This window comes from Hyperoodon ampullatus, assembly GCF_949752795.1.
Source record: "Hyperoodon ampullatus genome assembly, chromosome: 5".
Lineage (NCBI taxonomy): Eukaryota > Metazoa > Chordata > Mammalia > Artiodactyla > Ziphiidae > Hyperoodon > Hyperoodon ampullatus.
In genome coordinates, this window is record NC_136918.1 from 97,610,109 (window position 1) to 97,628,260 (window position 18,152).

At 36.6% G+C, this 18,152-nt stretch overlaps 1 protein-coding gene across 3 annotated transcripts in view; it reads left to right on the forward strand.

Annotated features, from left to right (window-relative positions):
* SENP7 (SUMO specific peptidase 7) overlaps window positions 1–18,152 on the forward strand; it is a gene marked incomplete at both ends in the record, with an annotated part of 159,029 nt that overhangs the window by 19,409 nt on the left and 121,468 nt on the right. For all 3 annotated transcript variants that reach the window (XM_079704829.1, XM_079704830.1, XM_079704831.1), the window contains one exon: window positions 10,611–10,706. In XM_079704829.1, the coding sequence (XP_079560955.1) occupies window positions 10,611–10,706 (96 nt within the window). The remainder of the gene's footprint in view (window positions 1–10,610; window positions 10,707–18,152) is intronic.

Sequence of the window (18,152 nt, forward strand, 5' to 3'; positions counted from 1 at the left end):
TTGTACTGCAGTTATTATCCTTGTAGCTAAATCTTTGGAACATCATTATCTACTAATTATTCCTGGCCTTTTGATAGGTACTGGAACTAGATTAACTCAAGGCTTATATCTCTGGATAGATGTAGAGTAAGAGTGTGAACACTTTGAATTCTGCTAATGGGGAGATCTATAGTCTTTGGCTTTGTAAATGAGGAAGTTGATACTGAAAACTAAAAACCAAGACTTTCATTCTTCCTTGGTAAGTCATAGCCATATCTTTGAGCAGACCCCAAAATTTCCCTAAATAATAGTTCTACATCTAAGTAGTATCTGAAGAAATAAGTGATTAAGGTTCTGAAGTTCTATATTAAGAATATGGCAGAGATCATTTCAGCTTGTAAGGAGCATATGTTAGCAATGCATAACTTGTCGATAGAATCCAGCATATTCACCCCCCCCACCCATTATCTTCTTTTGATAGCATTCTCTTTTTGAGGGCATACTGTAATGAATTAGGTATAAAATGAACCTCAAAGTGACTGTGTGAATTGATTTGCTGAAAGGCTTGTTTAGTATTACATTTGAACATTAGTAAGTAAAATAAAATAAATGTTCTTGAGCTTTGTTTTTGGGAAGTTGTTAGAGTTCTATCAATGTATTTAAGTATAACTTGAAGGGAAGGGGGTTTAGAACCCTTTTTTGCCTTAAAAGATTAAATTTCGATCTTTAAAGTATTAGGAGAGTATTGAAAATATTTGAAAGTATTAGGAGTCCGTTCTGATTCTTGTAAAGGAATTATTATATAGGCTTTGTAGAATCATTAGTGGCTTAGAATCTCTGTTGATTGTACACAATTGAGATCATGATTAAAATTTGTCTATGAATAGATCAGATTGTTGTAAAGAGACAGACATTATTTTTATGATTTAATCATTAAGAAAAAAGTGAGTGTAGAAAAATTTGACAGAGTAGTTAGTTGTACCTAAAATCTGCTTGTCACGCATATACAATATTAGACCGAGAGATCTAGATCTGTAATTTATTGACCAGGAAGCTGCAGCAGAGGTTTTTCTGGAGCTTTAAATGTGTATTTATTTTTTCTTGCTTTTAATGGTTGTGTGATATTCCTATTAAAAAGTAAAACATTTGGAAACTGTAGGAAAACACAAAAATGAAAATAAAACATCACTCCTTATATTAGCATTCAGAGCTAGTCACTGGTAAATGTTTTTGTGCATATCCTTTCACATTTGTTTTCCATACATGGATTTTTTTTTTTGCCTTATAAAAGAGAGATCATTCTGTAGATTGATTTTCTTTATTACTTATATTGGAAATAATTTCTTATATCATTTGTTATTTTGGAACATATTTTTTAATAACTACTGTATAGTATCTCATTATTTGTCTTTACAGTAATTTTATATGTGTTCTTTTATTATCATTGTTTCTATTTTTTCTATACTATAAATAATATATAGTCTATGTCCATGTTCATAAATGTTTGTATGTATATACAGTTGGTCCTTGAACACAATGTATTTGAACTGCTTCAGTCCACTTATACACAGAAGTTTTAAAAATAAATACTATAGTACTACATGATCTGTGGTTGGTTGAACCTGAGGATATGGAACTATGGATACATAAGGCTGATTATAAAGTTACTCAAATTTTCAATTGCGCAGGGGTCGGTGCCCCAACTCCTGAATTGTTCAAGTGTCTACCGTACTTTGATTTTCAAACCTTTTGATGCTTGTTTAGAGTTTTAATAAATTTCCAGATTTCATATGTTTATACTTTTAGGGGAAGTAGAGAGCTCCTTTTTTCGAAGATAGGGTAAATTATATTTTGTGTCCATCCTAATGGAAGTATACATGAATATTTATTAGGGTAAATAATTTATTAACATTGAGTCTAATCCACTCATAGGTAAAATAATAAAAACTAATTACTGTGAAAAAAGAATATAAAATCTTCCACAGAAGACATCAGCAGTCTTTTATTTTTACAAAATACTCAACACCTATACCCAACTCTTTAAAAAATATCACCTGCTCTCCTTCAAGTTTGAACTTGGTATCTTTTTAGGTTATTACTCGGGCTGTGTAACAGATTATCCCCAAACTTAGTGGTTTAAACTTATTTGGCTCATGAACCTGCTGTCTGGCTAGGGTTCAGAGATAGCTTTTTTTGGTTTCATTTGGAGTTAGCTAGGTTTGCTTGGGGGCTGAGGCCTGGAATCATCTTAAAGGATCACTCACTCATTTACCTTGATACCTGTATTTGGAAGCCTCATATATCTTGGTATATATCTGTTCTTTTTAGCCTTCTCATGAAATCTTTGCAGCACAGCAGCTTCAGGGTATCCAAGATTTTTTTTAACCTATGGCTTAGGGCTCCCAAGGCATGTATACTGAGAGACAGAGAGAGATGGAAAAAAAGAGGGAGGAAGGAAGGGAAAACACAAAAATATTGCTACATGAAAGCTAGGCTGAAGCAGTGTAGCTATACATAATGCTTTTTTAAAAAAATTTTTTTATTTTATTTTATTTTTGCGGTACGCGGGCCTCTTACTGTTGTGGCCTCTCCTGTTGTGGAGCATAGGCTCCGGACGCGCAGGCTCAGCGGCCATGGCTCATGGGCCCAGCTGTTCCGCGGCATGTGGGATCTTCCCGGACCGGGGCACGAACCCGTGTCCCCTGCATCGGCAGGTGGACTCTCAACCACTGTGCCACCAGGGAAGCCCCATAATGCTTTTTATGATCTAGCCTTGGAAATCACAGGCCTGCCCAGATTCAAGGGGAAGGAACATAGACTGCACCTGATGTTGGAGAACTGGTCAGTATCACATTGTAAGAAGAGCATGTGGGTTGTAGAATATTGATATGGCCATGATTGGAAAACACAATATGCCACAGTATCTAATGTAGGCTAAATATCCTACTCACAAAGGATCCATGGGTGTGAACAGCCTGAAGCCCTTGTCTTACTCCCTGAAAAAACAACTGTTATTCCCTAATTAAGAATACAAAGGAAATGATTGATTTAGAGATAATGTTTTTGCAGATGAAGAATTATAAAGAGGTACCTTTTATATAAATTAAATATAAATAATTAAGATGTTACTGATGCCCAAGAGGATTAACTCCAGGGTACTAATGAAATAAAAGTGTTCAGATACCCTTTATTCACATTTATTTTATCCTCCTAACTTATGCTTTACTCTCATTGAAGTCATTTTATCGTTGTCACTGGTTGTAGTTGATACAGTGCTTATTATATGTTATGTAATAAGCTGAACTTGATGCTTAACCATCATTTATAATGTGAAAGTTAAATTATTTTAAGTTCTAAACAAATGATTTCAAACTTGTGGCTACACTGTATCCATCCATTCATTTGTTTATTCAGTATCATGAGCCATACACTTTGGAGATGTAAAGGTGACTAAGGGTACTCTCTTTAAGGACCTCCACAGTCTGGAGAAGAAGACAGACGTGTAGACAAATAATTATAATATAGTATGATATGTGTTAATACAAACTACCAAGTACTAACACCCAGAGAAAGGAATGCCTTGGTGTGGGAGTGTTGACTGTGTGGATAAGAGAATAATTTTGTGCAGAATCTGAGGTATTTAACAGGGGAGAAATAGAGGGAAGAGCATTCTAGTTTGAAGGAGCAGTACGTACAGAGGTGTAGAGATGTATGCTTGAAGAAGGTTGAGCAAACTCAGTGGGGTTGGGGTGTAGAGTTTGTGATATTTGGATAATGTCAAAGAGCCCAGATTGTTAAGTTTTATATATAAGTAATGGGCGCTATTGTTGTATTTTAAGATTGTAGCCATAATTAGATTTGTGTGTTAGAGACCTCTGGGGATAGCGTTTGAAAGATTAGAAGGGGAAGAAACTGCAAGTAAGAATAGTTAAGAAGTTATTATGGGGGGAACCTTCAAGATGGCAGAGGAGTAAGACGTGGAGATCACCTTCCCCACAGATATATCAAAAATACATCTACATGTGGAACAGCTCTTACAGAACACCTACTGAATGCTGGCAGAACACCTCAGACTTCCCAAAAGGCAAGAAACTCCCTACGTACCTGGGTAGGGCAAAAGAAAAAAGGAAAAACAGAGACAAAAGGATAGGGATGGGACTTGCACCTCTGGGCAGGAGCAGCAGATTAAATCTCCACAATCAACTTGATGTACCCTGCATCTCTGGAATACCTGAATAGACAATGAATCATCCCAAAACTGAGGCGATGGACTTTGGGAGCAACTGTAGGCTTGGGGTTTCCATTCTGCATCTAATTTGTTTCTGGATTTATGTTTATCTTAGTTTAGTATTTAGAGCTTATTATCATGGGTAGATTTGTTCATTGATTTGGTTGCTCTCTTCCTTTTTTTAAATATATATATATATTTTTTCCTTTTTCTCTTTTTGTGAGTATGTATGCATATGCTTTCAGTGATTTTGTCTGTATAGCTTTGCTTTTAGAATTTGTCCTAGGGTTCTATCAGTTTTTTTGTTTTTTTTGGGTGTAGTTTTTCACGCTTGTTATCATTGGTGGATTTGTTTTTGGTTTGGTTACTCTCTTCTTTCTTTCCTTTTTTTTCTTTTTAATATTAAAAAATTTTTTTATTTTAATTATTTTATTTTATATTCTTCTCCTACTTCCTTCCTCCCTTCCTTCCTTCCTTCCTTCCTGCCTGCCTGCCTGCCTTCCTTTTATCCCTATCTCCCTCCCTTCCTCCCTCCCTCCCTGTCTCCCTTCCTATCTCTCCCTTTTCTTCTGAGCTGCGTGGCTGACAGGGTCTTGGTGCTCTGGCTGGGTGTCAGGCCTGAGCCTCTGAGGTGGGAGAGCCGAGTTCAGGATATTGGTCCACCAGAGACCTCCCGGCCCCACGTAATATCAAACGGTGAAAGCTCTCCCAGAGATCTCCATCTCAATGCTACGAGCCAGCTCCACTCAACGATCAGCAAGCTATAGTGCTGGACACCCTGTGCCAAACAACTAGCAAGACAGGAACACAACCCCACCCATTAGCAGGGAGGCTGCCTAAAATGATAGTAAGTTCACAGACACCCCAAAACACACCACTGGCTGTGGTTCTGTCCACCGGAAAGATGAGTTGCAGCCTAATCCACCAGAACACAGGCACCAGTCCGCTCCACCAGGAAACCTACACAACCCACTGAACCAACCTTACCAACTGGGGCAGACACCAAAAACAGCAGGAAGTATGAACTTGCCGCCTGCGAAAAGGAGACCCCAAACACAGTAAGTTAAGCAAAATGAGAAGACAGAAATACACAGCAGATGAATGAGCAAGGTAAAAACCCACCAGACCAAACCAATGAAGAGGAAATAGGCAGTCTACCTGAAAAAGAATTCAGAGTAATGATAGTAAAGATGATTCAAAATCTTAGAAATAGAATGGAGGAAATATGAGAAATGTTTAAGAAGGACCCAGAAGACCTAAAGAGCAAATAAACAATGATGAACAACACAATAAATGAAATTAAAAATTCTCTAGAAGGAATTGATAGCAGAATAACTGAGGCAGAAGGACGGATAAGTGTCGTGGAAGATAAAATAGTGGAAATAACTATTTCAGAGCAGAATAAAGAAAAAAGAATGAAAAGAATCGAGGACAGTCTCAGAGACCTCTGGGACAACATTAAATGCACCAACATTCGAATTATAGGGGTCCCAGAAGAAGAAAAGAAAAAGGGACTGAGAAAATATTTGAAGAGATTATAGTTGAAAACTTCCCTAATATGGGAAAGGAAATAGTCAATCAACTCCAGGAAGTGCAGAGATTCCCATACAGGATAAATTCAAGGAGAAACATGCCAAGACACATATTAATCAAACTATCAAAAATTAAATACAAAGAAAAAATATTAAAAGCAGCAAGGGAAAAACAACAAATAATATACAAGGGAATCCCCATAAGGTTAACAGCCGATCTTTCAGCAGAAACTCTGCAAGCCAGAAGGGTGTGGCAGGACATATTTAAAGTAATGAAAGGGAAAAACCTACAACCAAGATTACCCAGCAAGGATCTCACTCAGATTTGACAGAGAAATTAAAACCTTTACAGACAAGCGAAAGCTAAGAGAATTCAGCACCACCAAGCCAGCTTTACAACAAATGCTAAAGGAAGTTCTCTAGGCAGGAAACACAAGAGAAGGAAAAGACCTACAAAAACAAACCGAAAACAATTAAGAAAATGGTAATAGGAACATAAATATCGATAACTACCTTAAATGTAAATGGATTAAATGCTCCAACCAAAAGACATAGATGGCTGAATGGATACAAAAACAAGAACTGTATGTATGTTGTCTACAAGAGGCCCACTTCAGACCTAGGGACACATACAGACTGAAAGTGAGGGGATGGAAAAAGATATTCCATGCAAATGGAAATCAAAAGAAAGCTGGAGTAGCAGTTCTCATATCAGACAAAATAGACTTTAAAATAAAAACTATTACAGGAGACAAAGAAGGCCACTACATAATGATCAAGGGATCAATCCAAGAAGAAGATATAACAACTGTAAATATTTATGCACCCAACATAGGTGCACCTCAATACATAAGGCAAATGCTAACAGCCATAAAAGGGGAAATCGACAGTAACACAATCATAGTAGGGGACTTTCACACCCCACTTTCACTAATGGCCAGATCATCCAAAATGAAAATAAATAAACACAAGGTTTAAATGATACATTAAACAAGATGGACTTAGTTGATACTTATAGGACATTCCATCCCAAAACAACAGAATACACTTTCTTCTCAAGTGCTCATGGAACATTCTCCAGGATAGATCACATCTTGGGTCACAAATCAAGCCTTGGTAAGTTTAAGAAAATTGAAATCATGTGAAGTATTTTTTTCAACCACAATGCTATGAGACTAGATATCAATTACAGGAAAAAATCTGTAAAAAATACAAACACATCGAAGCTAAACAATACACTACTAAATAACCAAGAGATCACTGAAGAAATCAAAGAGGAAATCAAAAAATACCTAGAAACAAATGACAATGAAAACACGACAACCCAAAACCTATGGGATGCAGAAAAAGCAGTTCTAAGAGCGAAGTTTATAGCAATACAATCCTACCTCATAACACAAGAAACATCTCAAATAAACAAGCTAACCTTACACCTAAAAGCAGTTGGAGAAAGAACAACAAAAAAACCCCAAAGTTAGCAGAAGGAAATAAATCGTAAAGATCAGATCCGAAATGAATGAAAACGAAATGAAGGAAATGATAGCAAAGATCAATAAAACTAAAAGGTGGTTCTTTGATAAGATGAACAAAATTGATAAACCATTAGCCAGACTCATCAAGCAAAAATGGGAGAAGACTCAGATCAATAGGATTAGAAATGAAAAAGGAGAACTAACAACTGACATTGTAGAAATACAAAGGATCATGAGAGATTACTACAAGCAACCATATGCCAGTAAAATGCACAACCTGGAAGAAATGGACAAATTCTTAGAAAAGCACAACCTTCTGAGACTGAACCAGGAAGAAATAGAAAATATAAACAGACCAGTCACAAGCACTGAAATTGAAACTGTGATTAAAAATCTTCCAACAAACAAAAGCCCAGGACCAGATGGTTTCACAGGTGATCTATCAAACATTTAGAGAAGAGCTAACACCTATCCTTCTCAAAGTCTTTCAAAATATAACAGAGGGAGATACACTTGCAAACTCATTCTATGAGGCCACCGTCATCTTGATACCACAACCAGACAAGGTGTCAAAAAAAAAAAAAACAACAAACTACAGGCCAATATCACTGATGAACATAGATGCAAAAATCCTCAACGAAATACTAGCAAACAGAATCCAACAGCTCATTAAAAGGATCATACACCATGATCAAGTGGGTTTTGTCCCAGGAATGCAAGGATTCTTCAATATATGCAAACCCATCAAGGTGATACACCATATTAACCAACTGAAGGATAAAAACCGTATGATAAGTTCAATAGATGCAGAAAAAGGTTTCCACAAAATTCAACACTGATTTATGATAAAAACCCTCCAGAAAGTAGTCATAGAGGGAACTTACCTCAACATAATAAAGACTATATATGACAAACCAACAGCCAACATAATTTTCAATGGTGAAAAACTGAAACCATTTCCACCAAGATCAGGAAGGAGACAAGGTTGTCCACTCTCACCACTGTTATTCAACATAGTTTTCGAAGTTTCAGCCACAGCAGGCAGAAAAGAAAAAGTAATAAGAGGAATCCAAATCAGAAAAGAAGAAGTAAAACTGTCACTGTTTGCAAACGAAATGATACTGTACATAGAGAGTCCTAAATATGCTACCAGAAAACTACTAGAGCTAATCTGTGAGTTTGGTAATGTAGCAGGATACAAAATTAATGCACGGAAATCTCTTGCATTCCTTTAAACTAATGATGAAAAATCTGAAAGAGAAATTAAGGAAACACTCCCATTTACCATTGCAACAAAAAGAATAAAATACCTAGGAATATACCTACTTAAGGAGAAAAAAAGATCTGTATGCAGAAAACTATAAGACACTGATGAAAGAAATTAAAGACGATGCGAACAGATGGAGAGATATATCATGTTCTTGGATTGGAATAATCAACATTGTGAAAATGACTATACTACCCAAAGCAATTTACAGATTCAGTGCAATCCCTATCAAACTACCAATGGCATTTTTCACAGAACTAGAACAAAAAATTTCACAATTTGTATTGAAACACAAAAGACTCCTAATAGCCAAAGGAATGTTGAGAAAGAAAAATGGAGCTGGAGGAATCAGGCTCCCTGCCTTCAGAGTATACTACAAAGCTACAGTAATTAAGACAGTATGGTACTGGCAGAAAAACAGAAATATAAATCAGTGGAACAGGATAGAAAGCCCAGAGATAAATCCACACACATATGGTCACCTTATCTTTGATAAAGGAGGCAAGAATATACAGTGGAGAAAAGATAACCTCTTCGGTAAGTGGTGCTGGGAAAACTGGACAGCTATATGTAAAAGAATGAAATTAGAACACTCCCTAACACCATACACAAAAATAAACTCAAAATTGATTAAAGACCTAAATGTAAGGCCAGACACTTTAAAACTCTTAGAGGAAAACATAGAACACTCTATGATATAAATCACAGCAAGATCTTTTTTGACCCGCTGCCTAGAGTAATGGGAATAAAAACAAAAATAAACAAATGGGATCTAAGGAAACTTAAAAGCTTTTGCACAGCAAAGGAAACCATAAGACGAAAAGACAGCCCTCATAATGGGAGAAAATATTTGCAAATGTAGCAACTGACAAAGGATTAATCTTCAAAATATACAAGCAGCCCATGCAGCTCAATAACAAAAAAACAAACAATGCAATCCAAAAGTGGGCCAAAGAGCTAAATACACATTTCTCCTTAGAATGTATACAGATTGTTAACAAACACATGAAAGGATGCTCAACATCACTAATCATTAGAGAAATGCAAATCAAAACTACAATGAGGTATCACCTCACACCAGTCAGAATGGCTATCATCAAGAAATCTAGAAACAGTAAATGCTGGAGAGGGTGTGGAGAAAAGGGAACCCTCCTGCAATGTTGGTGGGAATGTAAATTGATATAGCCACTCTGGAGAACAGTATGGAGGTTCCTTAAAAGCTAAAAATAGAACTACCATATGACCCAGCAATCCTGCTACTGGGCATATACCCTGAGAAAACCATAATTCAAAAAGAGTCATTTACCACAATGTTCACTGCAGCTCTAATTACAATAGCCAGGACATGGAAGCAACCTAAGTGTCCATCGACAGATGAATGGATAAAGAAGATATGGCACATATATACAATGGAATATTATTCAGCCATAAAAAGAAACGAAATTGAGTTATTTGTAGTGAGGTGGATGGACCTAGAGTCTGTCATAGAGAGTGAAGTGTGTCAGAAAGAGAAAAACAAATACCGTATGCTAACATATATATATAGAAAGTTTAAAAGAAAAAGGTTCTGAAGAACCTAGGGGCAGGACAGGAAAAAAGACACAAGACGTAGAGAATGGATTTGGGGACACAGGGAGGGGGAAGCGTAAGCTGGGATGAAGTGAGAGAGTGGCATTGACATATATACACTACGAAATGTAAAATAGACAGCTCGTCGGAAGCAACTGCATAGCACAGGGAGACCAGCTAGGTGCTTTGTGACCACCTAGAGGGTTGGGATAGGGAGCGTGGGAGGGAGACACAGGAGGGAGGGGATATGGGGATATATGTATACGTATAGCTGATTCTCTTTGTGTTATAGCAGAAACTAACACAAGAATGTAAAGCAAATATCCTGCAATAAGGATGTTAAAAAAAAACGTTATTGTGATACTTCATTTATCTACTTTTTTACTGAATGAGAGAGGCTTTTTATAAAATTATATTCGACTACCTATAAACTAAGTACTGAATTTAAAACTCTTTAAAACTAATACCAAAATATTAATGCAAGTAATATAATGGTTCTGTTAGCTCATTCAGCTCTTATTTATATTGCAGTTAAACTGGTTATTTTCTCATTCTGGTTTCAGATAAAAAAGATGTTAAATGCAAAACCAGAGGATGTTTGTGTTAAGTCACCATTTTCCAAACTCAGAAGCTCAGAACGCTGGGATCTTTCTTTGCAGGGGGTAAATAAAAACTATTTCCTTTTAAGCATGTGGTGTTACTTGGTATATTTAAAATAATTTAATAAAGCTGAATTTTAATTTTCTTATATGTCTTTTTTTTGGTTTTCTAATTGCAGGTTTTAAATTTATTTCTGGCAAATGTTGAAGTGATGCTTTGAGGTTAGGGTCTTTTTCAGTTTAAATCTAAGAACATCTTATTATGCATGGTTGTTTCCTTCATGAATTTAAATCTCATTATTGTAATATATATTATATTTTAAATTTATGAGAATATTAATCTTATTAGAATCCTTTGCTCTTTTTCTCCATTTTATAAATTTGAGAGGGTACATCTTAAAGGGTGACACAACTATATGTGTGTTTGTGTATATATATATATTTTTTAAAATATTTATTTTTTATTGGGGTACAGTTGCTTTACAATGTTGTGCTAGCTCCTGCTGCACAGCAAAGTGAACCAGCCATATGTATACACATATCCCCTCCCTTTTGGATTTCCTCCCATCCAGGGCACCACAGAGCACCAAGTAGAGTTCCCTGTGCTATAGAGGAAGTCCTCACTAGTTATCTATTTCATATGCAGCGGCATATGAAGTTGATTGACCCAGATGTCAATCTCAATCTCCCAATTCATCCCAGTCTGACACAACTATATCTTAAAAGTTATTCTGATTATAAATCTGGACTAATTTTATCACTATTAAGTATTACTATAGAGTTCTCATGAATAAAGCTTAAGATAGCACTTTATAAGTTTTTTTTTTTTATTTTCTTGACTGGCACAACTCATGGTCAAGGTTTTAAAAATAGAATTTTTCTAAGATTTTCTAATCCTCCATTTGAGGATATATGTATTAGTCTACTAGCGCTAACATAACGAAAGACCACAGGTCAGATGGCTTAAACAACAGAAAGTTATTTTCTCACAGGTCTGGAGGCTGGAAGTCCAAAATCAAGGTGTTGGCAGGGTTCATTTCACTAAGGCCTCTCTCCTTGGCTTACAGATGGCTATCTTCTTGCTTTGTCCCTCATATGGCCTCTTTTCTGTGCACCCACATCCCTAGAGTTTCTTCCTCTTCTTATAAGGACACTAGTCTTATAGGATTAGGGTCCCACCCTTATGACCTCATTTAAACTTCATTACCTATGTAAAGGCCCTATCTCCACATACAGTCATATTAAAGGTTAGGATGTCAACATATGAATTTTGGCAGAGACAGTTCAGCTCATAACAGGAGAATTTTAGGATAACAGACTTTAAGTCACCTTGAATATATGTGTTTTTGTTACAGACAAGAAAAATTAACCATTTATTATAACTTGTTCTCAGAGGAAAGATCTGTTGTTAGTATTAGTTGCTTTAACATTATTTATATATTTATTTATTTTGGCGTACTGCATGGCTTGCAGGATCTTAGTTCCCTGACCAGGGATTGAACCCATGCCCTCAGCAGTGAAAGCACGGAGTCCTAACCCCTAGACCACCAAGGAATTCCCTAACATTATTTAAAAATTTAGTAATTAAATAATGCATTTGCTTTTTATACAGGGTACAAAAAAGGGAAATAATAAATGGGACTATTTCCTAAATGCAGTCACTACTGACAGTTTTTTTTTCATTACTTTCAAGGAAAAGAAAGCGTATTGCCCCCATACGACTCTATATTATTTTTTGATCATTGCTTAAGAGGGATCATGAAATACATAGTAATACTGTAATATTAGTAATATTGTTAATTTTTTTCTTCTATTTTAACACATTTAGATCTATCTCTTTTATTTATTTTTTATTGGCTTTGCAATACTCCAAAAATATACTATATACAATAATTTATTCACTTAGTGCACTGATATTAGACAATTTGGTTGTTTCTAGAGTTTTGCTGACAGAAACAATATTGCAAGACCTTCATTTTTCGTGAACAGGGAACCATTTTTGAGTGGGATTACTGGGTCTAAGGAAGTTTGTATATTAAATTTTAATGAATATTGCAAAATTGTCTCACAGAAGATTTGCACCAATTTATATTGCCACCAGTGAGAGCTCCCATACTTCTACAGGTTTACTATTACTGGATATTATCAGGCAGTAAAATTGTTGTCAGTAGAAGAAAAAAATACATTATTATTTTTTAAGTTTTTTGAAAAATATATTTATTTATTTAGTTTTGGTTGCATTGGGTCTTAGTTTTGGGGATCTTTCATTGCGGTCCGTGGGCTCTCTGGTTGTGGCACGTGGCTCAGTAGTTGCAGTGTGTAGGCTTACTTGCCCCATGGCATGTGGGATCTTAGTTCCTGGACCAGGGACTGAACCTGCTTCCCCTGCATTGGAAGGCAGATTCTTAACCACTGGACCACCAGGGAAGTCCCCAAAATACATTATTTTAAGAAAATTTTATCTCTGCATTTATATATTTTACTTTATGTTTTAGAATACTGAATGGAGTAAAAATAAGAAATACACACACACACACAGTCTCTTGGAAGTAGATGGATGCTTTTTGTTGGGTTTGTTTTCTTAAGGAGTGTCTTACTAAATGTGTTTTTTCCTTTACCCTTGGGTCATATAATCTTCCTTTAGTATTTGGCCTTCAAGAGGCAGATGTGGATCACCAGAGAGATCTTTTTAAAAAAAAATTTATTTATTTTATTTATTTATTTTTGGCTGCATTGGGTCTTTGTTGCTACGCGCGGGCTTTCTCCAGTTGCGGTGAGTGGGGGCTACTCTTTGTTGCGGTGCGCGTGCTTCTCACTGCAGTGGCTTCTCTTGTTGCGGAGCACAGGCTCTATGCATGTGGGCTTCAGTAGTTGTGGCATGAGGGCTCAGTAGTTGGGGTTTGTGGGCTCTAGAGCACAGGCTCAGTAGTTGTTGCACATGGACTTAGTAGTTGCTCCGTGGTATGTGGGATCTTCCCGGACCAGGCTCGAACCCATGTCCCCTGCATTGGCAGTCGGATTGTTAACCACTGTGCCAGCAGGGAAGTCCCCAGAGAGCCCTTTAGGTATTAAGTCTCTATGTTATATAATCTGCCGTCTTCTCTTTCCTTAACTCCTTTTCATTTCAGCAGTCTCCTTTTCCTGAGAAGTAATGGCTTATTTTCTCCTATTTCTCTCTACCCACTGAGTGAAACAAGGCCTCCTCAGAGACATATTTTCTTTTCCTATGACTAGTTTCCCACTCTAGTTGCACGTGTTCCTTAGGATAGTGATACTTAACTTTTGGGAAATCTACATCCTGTTTGAGATTTGAAGTGGCAAATATGTCAGCTTTACCTTGCTCCCATGTTGCTTTAGACATAACAGTATTTGTTAAGTGTGCTTCATAGTTTGTAGGGTTTGAGGCAGTACCAAAATCTTGCTTTGTTGTTTCTCCCACATGCCGTAGGTTTCAGTGAAAGAAAAAGGGATAAATGCCACTCTCCATAATCTTCAGCAGAATTTTAACTTACTTGTTTATTTTTGATATTAACTGAGATACAATTATATAAAGCAGGCTGCACAGATCTTAGGTGTATAATTGGATGAGCTTTGACTAATGTAACATATGCAACCAATATCTCAGTGAAATAGAGCATTGTCATGAGCCTTGAAAGTTCCCTTATGCCCCTTACCATTGTATCTTCTCTTTGCCCGCTGTCCCTATTCCCACCCTGTCCCTGACAACCAATTTTCTGACGTCTATATCTGTAAGATAGTTTTGCCTATTTGTATAGTGTATACTCTTTTGTGTTTGCCTTCTTTTGCTTAGTAAAATATTGAAACTCATTCCTGTTTTCTATCTATCAGCAGTTGCTGTGAGCGGGGGATACTCTTTGTTGTGGTGCGTGGGCTTCTCATCGTGGTGGCTTCTCTTGTTGCAGACTCTAGGCACACGGGCTTCAATAGTTGTGGCATGTGGGCTCAGTAGTTGTGGCTTGTGGGCTCTAGAGTGCAGGCTCAGTAGTTGTGGCACATGGGCTTAGTTGCTCCACGGTATGTGGGATCTTCCCGGACCAGAGCTCAAAACTGTGTCTCTTGCATTGGCAGGCAGATTCTTAACCACTGTGCCACCAGGGAAGCCCAGTTCGTTTCTTTTTACTGCTAAGTAATATTCTATGAGTATAACACAATTTATCTAATTCTTCTGTTGATGGACTTTTGGGATTATTTTTAATTGGTTTTAATTTGCTTTGCCCTGGTGACTAATGGTGTTAAAATATTTTCATATGTTGATTAGCTGTTGTATGTTTTCTTTTTTTGTGAAGTGTCTGTTCAAATTTTTTGCCCTTTTAAAAATATTTTTTATTGGCAATTAATTTACATATAATTAAATTAATCCATTTTAAGTGTTCTCTGAATTTTGACAAAGGTATACATTTTTGCAGCCACCAACATTATAAAGGGGTGTGTGTGTGTGTGTGTATTTGTATTTATTTATTGGTTTTTTTCTTGGTGTACAGTCCTATGAGTTACAAGATCTGTATAGACTCATATGACTATCATCACAGTGAAGATACCGTGCAGTTCTATCACTCCAAAAAATTCCCTGGTGCTGTCTAGTTACTCCCTATCCCCATCCCTAACCCATGGTAACATTGTTGTTTTCTCTACCTATAGTTCTGTATTTTCCAGAATGTCACATGAATGCAATCATGGAGTATGTAATTTTTTGTTTTGAGAGTGGCTTTTTCAACATAGTATAATGCCATTGAGGTTCATCCATGTTGTTGTATATATCAATAGTTTGTTTAACCATTCCGACATTAACCACTGAAGGACATATGGGTTGTTTCCAGTTTTTGGCAGTTAGGAATAAAGATGCTATACATATTTGTATACAGATCTTTTTTGTGAGCAGAAGTTTTTAAATTTCTCTAGGGCACATACCTAGGAGTGGGATTCCTGAGTCATATGTAAGTGTATGTTTAACTGGCAAACTGATTTCTAGAATATCATTTTACATTCCCACCAGCAATGTACGGGACTTCTGGATGCTCTGTAACTTTACCAGTACTTGGTGCTGTCAGTTTACTTGTTTTTTTAAAATAATAGACTATTTTTTAGAGTTATTTCAGGTTTACCAAAAAATTGAAGGGATAGTACAAACAGTACCCATATATTCATTCTGCCCTTCCCTATGCTCACACACAGTTTCCTTATTATTAACATCTTGCATTAATGTGGTACATTTGTTACAATTGGTGTGCCAAATACTGATACATTTTTTAATATTGAGATGTAATTGACATGTAACACTGTATTAGTTTTAGGTGTAGAAGATGATTTTATTTATTTATTTATTTATTTATTTATTTTGGGGATCAAGCCATTTTATCTAGGGGCTTTGGAGGAGGGTTGAAAGGCTGGGAAGACAGTGAGGTCTGACGTCCTTCTCCCAGCCGGGAGCTCCCCAAGCTCCACCGTCTCTGAAAGCCATAATGATTGATACATATTTAAATTGCAAAATTATTGCCACAGTAAGTTTAGTAAGTTTAGTTAACATACATTACTATACATAGTTACAGTTTTTTTTCCCCTCATGATGAGACTTTTAAGATCTACTCTCTTAGCAGGTTTCAAATGTATAGTATAGTTTTGTTAACTAATTCACCATGCTGTACATTATGTCCCCAGGACTTATAACTGGAAATTTGTACCTTTTGGCCATCTTCACTCATTTCCTCCAGCTCTCAACCCCTGCCTCTGGCAACCAGAAATCTGTTCTCTGTATCAATGAATGAAGATTCAAAAAAAATTCCACATGTGAGATCATACAGTATTTGTTTTTCTCTGTTTGACTTATTTCACGTAGTATAATGCCCTGACAGTCTACCCATGTTATTATTGCTAATGGCAAGATTTCCTTCTTTTTTTTTTTTTTTTTTTTATTAGTAAAATCTCTTTATTAATTAAAAAAGGAAAAAAGGTAATTGTATTCTCTGCCAGGTCGCTTAAATCACTTGCTACCTGCAGATTCTTTTTTTTTTTTTTATTAGTTTCTGCTTTATAACAAAGTGAATCAGTCATACATATACATCTGTTCCCACATCCCCTCCCTCATGCATCTCCCTCCCTCCCACCCTCCCCATCCCACCCCTCCAGGCGGTCACAAAGCACCGAGCTGATCTCCCTGTGCTCTGCGGCTGCTTCCCACTATCTATCTACCTTACGTTTGGTAGTGTATATATGTCCATGCCTCTCTTTCCCTTTGTCACAGCTTACCCTTCCCCTTCCCCATATCCTCAAGTCCATTCTCAAGTAGGTCTGTGTCTTTATTCCCGTTTTACCCCTAGATTCTTCATGACATTTTTTTTTTAATTCCATATATATGTGTTAGCATACGGTATTTGTCTTTCTCTTTCTGACTTACTTCACTCTGTATGACAGACTCTAGGTCTATCCACCTCATTACAAATAGCTCAGTTTCGTTTCTTTTTATGGCTGAGTAATATTCCATTGTATATATGTGCCACATCTTCTTTATCCATTCATCCGATGATGGACACTTAGGTTGTTTCCAGCTCCGGGCTATTGTGAATAGAGCTGCAATGAACATTTTGGTACATGTCTCTTTTTGAATTATGGTTTTCTCAGGGTATATGCCTAGTAGTGGGATTGCTGGGTCATATGGTAGTTCTATTTTTAGTTTTTTAAGGAACCTCCATACTGTTCTCCATAGTGGCTGTACCAATTCACATTCCCACCAGCAGTGCAAGAGTGTTCCCTTTTCTCCACACCCTCTCCAGCATTTATTGTTTCTAGATTTCTTGATGATGGCCATTCTGACTGGTGTGAGATGATATCTCATTGTAGTTTTGATTTGCATTTCTCTAATGATGTTGAGCATTCTTTCATGTGTTTGTTGGCAGTCTGTATATCTTCTTTGGAGAAATGCCTATTTAAGTCTTCTGCCCATTTTTGGATTGGGTTGTTTGTTTTTTTGCTATTGAGCTGCATGAGCTGTTTATAAATTTTGGAGATTAATCCTTTGTCAGTTGCTTCATTTGCAAAGGATTTCCTTCTTTTTTTATGGTTGAATAACATTCCATTAAAGTGTGTGTGTGTGTATATATATATATGTACACATACCACATTTTGTTTATCCATTCATCCATTGATGGACACTTAAGATTGTTTACACATCCTGGCTATTGTAAATAATATTGCAGTGCACATGGAGTTGCCGATAATTTTTTTTTTCAGGTAGTGATTTTGTTTTCTAAGGAAAAATGCCCAGAAGTGGAAATGGAATTGCTGAATCATATGGTGGTTTTTAAAAATTTTTTTGAGGAACCTCCATAGTATTTTCCATAGCGTCTCTACCAGTTTACATTCCTGCAAGCAGTGCACAAGGGTTCCATTTTCTCCACATCCTTTTTTTTCTTTTTAAATATTTATTTATTTGGCTGTGTCCGGTCTTAGTTGTGGCACGCGGGATCTTCTGTTGCAGCACACGGGCTTCTC